At 37.0% G+C, this 7,500-nt stretch overlaps 1 protein-coding gene and 1 long non-coding RNA gene across 2 annotated transcripts in view; one reads left to right on the top strand and one right to left on the bottom strand.

Moving 5' to 3' along the window:
* Positions 1-4,205, bottom strand: part of uncx4.1 (Unc4.1 homeobox (C. elegans)) — a 5,190-nt gene extending 985 nt beyond the window's left edge. Inside the window, exons 1-3 of the mRNA XM_064322483.1 lie at positions 3,687-4,205; positions 2,686-2,861; positions 1-457 (exon numbers count right to left, since the gene is read on the bottom strand). The exon at positions 1-457 is cut by the window's left edge and continues 985 nt beyond it. Coding sequence (XP_064178553.1) covers positions 1-457; positions 2,686-2,861; positions 3,687-3,945 — 892 coding nt within the window. The 5' untranslated portion in view covers positions 3,946-4,205. The remainder of the gene's footprint in view (positions 458-2,685; positions 2,862-3,686) is intronic.
* The window catches only part of LOC135249503 (uncharacterized), a 45,467-nt gene that overhangs the window by 36,377 nt on the left and 1,590 nt on the right, over positions 1-7,500 (top strand). The gene's annotated exons all lie outside the window — the stretch shown is intronic.

The raw sequence follows: 7,500 nt of genomic DNA, 5'->3' as shown, positions 1-7,500 counted from the left end.
TGGAAGCTCTGCTGTTGGAACACAAGTTGGAGTTGTGACTGCTGTCGGAGGAGTCCTGCTCTGATCCGTTAGCGTCTTGGCCCAAGTTTCTTTGGCTCTGGAGTTTTTGACGTGTTTGGTCACAGCTTGATTCGGTTTGGTTTCGGGCTGTTTGGTCAGAATGGACCACGCTCGATGGTTGTTCATTGTCTGTAATTTGTGACACTCCACTGTCACTGTCCGAACCGGGGGTGTGAAATAGGTCTCCCGAGATTAGTTTGTTCTGTGTCTTCAAAAGCTTTCTCTCCTGCTTCCTCTTCTTCTTCTCCAGTCTCTCAAGCTCTCTCCGAGCGATTTCTTCCGGATCCATAGGTTCTCCACTGCATGTTGTTGGGTGGGAGTTGTGAGCCGGTCGGCCTGGGCCCTTCTTTGTGTTCTCTTTTTTCCTCCATTTAGCTCTGCGGTTTTGGAACCAAACCTATACACCGAAGAATGAAAATTGTTTTTATTAATTTCAGTTCTTGCCGAATCTATTCACTGTCTTTTGTACAGGTTGTGCTCAAGTCCCCGAAAATTGACGTGATGCTTTTCCATTGTAATCACAGAAGACGTAATAAAAAATGAAAAATAAAAAAATAAAAAATTACTGCAGCTCAAAATGAGCTTGGGTCAGTTTCAAAGATTAAAAAGTAACAGTCGAAGTCGACTGGGGTACGAAGGAACTTTTTCTATTTTCGGGTGAAATTCAGTTCGTATTTATCTCTATACATTTCGAAAGCAATTCCGTTTTATTTACCTGGGCGTAGGATATGACTCAAAATTAGATTAACATGAAGTTTTAAAAATTCAGACTTTGGTTTAAAAAGTAAAACATTTCTGCATGAAATTCAGCTGAGTTAAATTATTCTGTTGAAATTAGTCCCACAAATGATGAGGTTCCGAACTTATAAAGTAATACACGGTGGCATGTAATTATCGAAATAAAATATTACATTAATAATAATAATAATAATAACAAATAAATGAATAAAAACTATCCATAAAAAGTTGTATGTACATTTCCTTTTGCTACTTTGAATCACACCGTGGAATATGATTACACTTGCACAACAGCACAGAATCAACGGCCTAAAGACAGGGTATAGCCTACTTCCTATAAGTGTTCAGCAGGCTACGTCTGCCGTTTGACCTTTGCACAAAAACACTGTTATTTCAATTGCTGAACCGATTTAGTATATATATTATTTCTCTCGGTTTCATCGATTTTCCTACGTTCTCAATTTCCTCTTAGAAGTAGGCTACATCGGAAATAATGATGCGATGAGACAAACCTATGGTTAGCTTACCGACAAGGCCTTTGGCTGAACCAACGAGTGTTTCATACTGATAACAGTTTCACGCTGAGTATTATAAGGCATGATGTACAATAAAACTATATTTTTGTGCTAGATGTAAAGTATTAACTTCGTTAATTCTTACGGCACATTCAGATCCAGTGATAAAACATTAAGGCAATCCTTAAGGCAAATTCCCAAATCCAAATTCCTCTCCAAAAACGAGCTTTGCATAATTGAAATACGCACAGGCCAATAGGTCCCACCCTATTCTGTTTTTTCCCCCTCAATACTGACCTACTCGTAACGAAATCACATCTCTGTCAGACTGTTTTTGTGTTTGTTTTTAGTGGTATAAATGAAACAAACACATCGATTGATGGAGACTGTTGGTTTAGATAATATTACACATCACATTAAAAATGCACATACTTATAATTTGAATGGGTTATTTAAATGCTAGGAGACCAGCACATCCCTCTCATGTGGCCGTGTCTTTGTGTGAGCTCCAGACGGCCTTGTCAATAAGGACTGCTCATTACCGTATTAAAGGGAAATTGAGGGTCTTGACTTCACTTAACGACCTCTGAGCAAATTGGATAAAGTGTTTGGAACTGGAAAGGTCAAAAGGGGTGGACTTTCACATTGTAAAATTTACTTTAACAAAGTATTAATGGCTCAGCAATGACCTGTTTGTCTAATTAACTTGACTTGTTATTTGTATTTCCAAGGTATTTCTTAGATTCAGGGTATTTCCCCCCTATGTTTATAATCTCTTATTTGTGCATTAATTAAATTATTTTGAATTAGAAAAGACTGTAGCCTACACTTATATTCACGATTTTATGTGCAACTTTAACAAATTATTGTTATTATTATTATTATTATTATTATTATTATTGTTGTTGTTGTTGTTGTTATTGTTGTTGTTGTTGTTCCGAAAATATTTACTCTTTTGAAATTAATGTTAAACGTGTAGCCTAAATATTTAATTGTTACAGGAATAATTCAATTACATGTTCAAGAAGGGCGTCTTGAAGTAGAAAAAAATGCACATTCTATGTATAACTGAGATTAAAGTATATTCTTTGTTTCCACGCATTTACAATTCTGCCATATTGTCTGTTGCTCTAAACACCAACTCACGATTAAACTGTTTGTTATGATTATTTAAAATTGTCAAAGCTATGGCAAAGCTCAATGAAGAGGATAATACACAAATGCTGCGTATTATTCACAAACATTAACTATACTGCATATAAAATGTTTGCAGCGTTATATTTTCCACAAAAAACGCGACTTAATTTTTTTTTGTGTTTTAAGTGATCTGCGCCAAGAACGGACTTCACAAGAAATAGTAAATATTAGTTACCTGCACCCGAGACTCTACCAAGTCCAGTCTTAGCGCAAGTGCTTCTCTCATGAACACGTCTGGATAGTGACTTTCATTAAAAGCCTTTTCTAATTCTTCCAGTTGCCATCCAGTGAAATTTGTGCGAGTTCTTCTCCTCTTACAACCAGGGCTATCCTTGTCTGGATCTCCAGAATCTAGAGTGAATAGAAAAGACAGTATAAGTGTATGAAATAGTTACACTGCTGCAAAAAAAATATTAATATTATTGTATAACAATATGTATCTGCATATTTGACCACGATTGTACTCGTGTCGATTATCATTGATTCATCGTGCATTGATCAGGTAGGCTACTGCCGTGCACGCTACATGCTAACAATGTCCATGTAAGGTATATCTTCGAGTTAAAATGAATGTCCATTTCACCGTTCGTTTACAATAGTTCTTTTCTGTGCAATTATCTCATAGTTGCATTGTAAGTCACATAAATACCAGTTTGTTTTTTCCAGACATAGCGTGTTTTCATTTCAGCATAGCAAAAAAGAGAAAAAGATAAGCACTTTGATGATGGAACAAAGACATCTATTCTCCGTGTTACTGAAGTGTTTTCTCTTGTAAGATTATCTTGTCTCTGTCGGCAATTGTGTTCCATTTTGGCGGTCATGTCTCTCTGCAAAGCGTGTATTGAGACAATTGTGTGTATTTAAATCGCCAATAATACATTTTTGCCTGACCTCGCACTGATAAATTGAAGTCCTATTCAGAATTAAGACTAAAGCGCATTCAAATGTTATTCTGTGTGATCGTCGGAACTAGAAAAAATCAAACAGGAGTTATACCCTACCGTTCTTTGTTTCTGAAATGTTACAACGGCTTTACATAGCCTATGCATTTACTGCAAATAGCGAAAAACCGTTTTATACATTAACAATGAAATATCATACTCTCTTATTTTCTTTATTATTGTTAGTCATGGTCCGTCGACAATATCGTGTGAAGTATGAATCCCGCTTTCTTACCTGTCAGTTTATATTGCTGGTTATCTCCATTCATACCGCAGCCAGAGGACAGCAGAGGGTTCGAATTGACCACGGAAGCCGTGCAGGAACCGTTCAGTAATCCGTCTATGGAAAAGGGAACTGCGGCCGCAGACTGGAGTTGGTGCCCGGCTAATTCGTATACATGGTGGTGGCTCAAATGGTAGGGAAAGCCCACCATCCCACTAAGAGAACCTCCAAACTGGGCATGAGGGTGCTCTAGTATCCTGCTGTCCATCATCTCCCGGGCAAAAGAGGCCAAAGTCTGGAGGCTGGTTGTGGGAATTTAGAAAGCATGCAGTAAGAGTGGGCAGTGAGGAGGGGACATGCTGTGGAGAGGAGGGTGAGCTTTACTTTATCAACATCAACCTTCCAATAATTAGCCCAGGCTTTGGGAATTTGGGACCAATAAGAAACGTTAATCGGCTCTGACGTCAGAGACGTGGTTGAAAACGTTTTCCATATCGATTGCTAATTATACCTGACATCCACCTCAATAAACAATATCAGAGCTGTCACAACAGGACAGGGGGGCTTTGATAAGAGCTACATCACAACTAGACGGGGGTTTTGGAGAAGTAGCGACGTGATTGATATCCAGTTAAATACTATACAGGCACATAACACAAAGATTTTACATCTCCCATCTCGCTCACTCTTAAAACAATAATAGATTTCCCTTAAAATCAGTCAACAACGTGTTGTGCAAATTCTTTTTCTTTTTTTTTCTTTTTTTTTCGAAGAAACGCTTTACTCTCTGAACCTTTAAAGCGATGTTTTCCAATTACAGAGAGACACTGAGCGCCAAACAGACTGATCCAATAATAGGGGATTCATCATCCACCCTTTCCCGAGCTGTCACATTGAATTTAAAACTACAACCCTTTTCATCTCCTCGCCACTTCCCCAAACTCAACACAATTTTAAAAGGTGATATGTTGGTGGCAATAAGAAAGCGATCTTTAATTCCACAACCTTCTGTCGATTTATCGACATGAAGATATTAAATTATTAATTACATGACCTTGCCTAATTAAACATTGCTCCTGTTTAGCAGGGAGGCGAGAAATTAAAAAACCGAAATGTATATTCCCAGTCTTATTCTGCCTGTGATTAATAGGGCTGAAACTTCAGCCCAATTTGTTATAATTAAATTATATTCCCAATGAAGTTTACGAACTCTCTATCTTCAGCATCTATATCAAACTTTACCGACAAGTTTTAAAAGTCGTACAAAAGTAAATCTGACAAAAAATACTGCGTAAATGAACATAGTGCGATTGTTTGTAACCTATTACAAGTGTGTGCTGTGATAATTCTGAATTTTACTATATATATATATATATATATATATATATATTATTTTTTATTTTTTTATTTTGTGTATGTTAATAGACAACTAGCATTACTTGACAGCATAATCAAACTTGATTTAGTGATGTTCAGCTGTAACAAGATAGTAAAATAACACATTATGTACAGCAATAATTTTTGTGCCAACAACTGAATAAAATAATAATGTACGCATGGTAAACGCCGTAACTCATTAATGAAGTATGCATGCCCACAGAATTTAATGTTGGAAAAACTGCCTACTAATTAGTAAACAATAATGAAGTGCGTTATATGCGTTTGCAAATAATCATGATAAATCATGCTTCTTGTCTCGAAACACAATGAAAAAAATAGCCTACCAATAATACTGATTATGTGAAGCATTCTTGGAACGATATTAATTTTTAGGGCAGGTGAGCTAAGGGCGGCACTTTAATTCATAATTTAATTTCTGTGTCTATAAATACTAAATGTAAACTGTGTCTACCGGACCACATTTTGCCTGTAGCGATAGCCGCTTCATTTTGCGTTAGATTCTGAGAGGAATGCTAGGGAAACGTGTTTCTGAATACAGAACGGTAATCAATCCCGCCCGTATAAGTACAGGCTTTCTCCCTCTCTCCTCCATTACTGAGAATTAATTCGACTTTATTTATCCCATTTCTGGAGCTGACAGAATGTTAATTTGAGTTGAAATTTCTCTCGCCTCTCACTCTCTGACCCCTGGCACCCGGATTGGCGTGTTGTAATAACCTGAATCTTTCAACAGAAGCCCTGATAATTGTTACCTTATTAGCATGCAAATTGTTTAATTAATATTATTATGAAGAAGCATATAATCCGTTCGTCACTTGACCTCAAGTCCACATAGCAACTAGCTTTCTGCATTTCAATGTCTAAATTTAAATCAGCTCGTTTTAATGTTACGGGATCCTTGTCTGGCTTTTAAAAAATCTCTTCCTGTATGAGAGCTGCCTGGAATCGTAAGAGCAGTCTTTTGATGGCGCTTTCTTTGTGTCCTTTATATATATTTTTATCATCCTACACACAAATTATGGAAATCGTTTTTTTTTTTTAATTTTTTTTTAGCTTTTTTTTATTTTTGAACATCAAAATTCAATAATTGCCTCCTTGTCATTTGCTTATAAAAGCAGTCACTTTAAAGGCCCCCCTCCAGTTCAGAGCGCTGTTCCAACCAAACACACGCAGCTCAATGAAAAGCAGCCCTTGACACGCAGTCCTGGGAGACGTTGCATTTAAATCCGTTTTTCTACAGCCGAGTGACATTGTCAGATGCTAGCTTTAATTAACTTGATAATAAGACGTACAAGACTCGCATGCAGGGCCGTAGTTCGCCTCGCCTTGTTTCCCTTTTTATCTGAATTCTGGGGGTTTTATCTTCGACAGCATTTGACTGCCCTTTTAATGTGGAATATGGAGGAAGTCGAAAATGTAATTTTCGGGATACATGTGCAGAGTACAATTAAAATAAATAAATAAATAAATAAATAAATAAATATGAGCAGCATTAGTTTATAACTTTGTACTGTGTTGTACCTTCAGAAGATTACTTTAAAATGCTCAAATACATATAACTAACCGTTTAAAAGTCTATAATAAGTAGAACAATTGCTAATGGTGTTTTTCTTCGCTTTGGGCACTTAGCTACTGTGCTTATTATGATCATATAAAGATCAGAATTGTTCTTTCGGTCATGAATGCGCTCTTTAACACATTCATTTTCATGTCTGTGAGAAGTCTAGGTTAAGCTAAATGCTTAAATTGTATTAAAAAGTAACTGGTTGATACTGTGCTATAGGCTTACACCTCTGCAGGTAGTAATCAGTCAAATCACAATCATTGCTCAAGAAATTGTGACCAGTGTGCAAAGTGTGTCCCAGGGTATGCGCTTAATCTGATTGCCAAATAGGCTTAATAAATATATACTTATATGTGTGCATACATAGGAGGCCCATATACACAATATATTGGCCATATATATGCACAAATACACACACTCTCTCTCTCTCTCTCTCTCACACACACACACACACACACACACACACTCAGTGGTCACTTTATTAGGTACATCTGCTCGTTAATGCAAATAGCCAGCTCCTCCAAACAGCGAATCATGTGGCTGAAACTCAATATATAAAACATGCAGACATGGTGAAGAGGTTTAGTTGTTGTTCAACCAAACATTAGAATGGGTGATGTAAGTATGATCTAAGCAATTTTGACCATCATTTTTGATGCCACAAATGGCTTTTCCAGCATCTCAGAAGCAGCTACAATTTCTAGAGATTGTTGAAATAAACAAAAAACATCCAGTGACCGGCATATCTGTGGGCAGAAACATCTTGTTAATGAGAGAGGTCAGAGGGGAATGGGCAGACTCATTCAAGCTGTAGAAAGACCAGAAATGCTCAAACAACAACTATTAACAACAGTGGTGTGC

The sequence above is a fragment of the Anguilla rostrata genome, chromosome 2, assembly GCF_018555375.3.
Source record: "Anguilla rostrata isolate EN2019 chromosome 2, ASM1855537v3, whole genome shotgun sequence".
NCBI classification, from domain to species: domain Eukaryota; kingdom Metazoa; phylum Chordata; class Actinopteri; order Anguilliformes; family Anguillidae; genus Anguilla; species Anguilla rostrata.
Note: the sequence above shows the minus strand (reverse complement) of the source record. Positions and strands in the feature narration are given on the sequence as shown.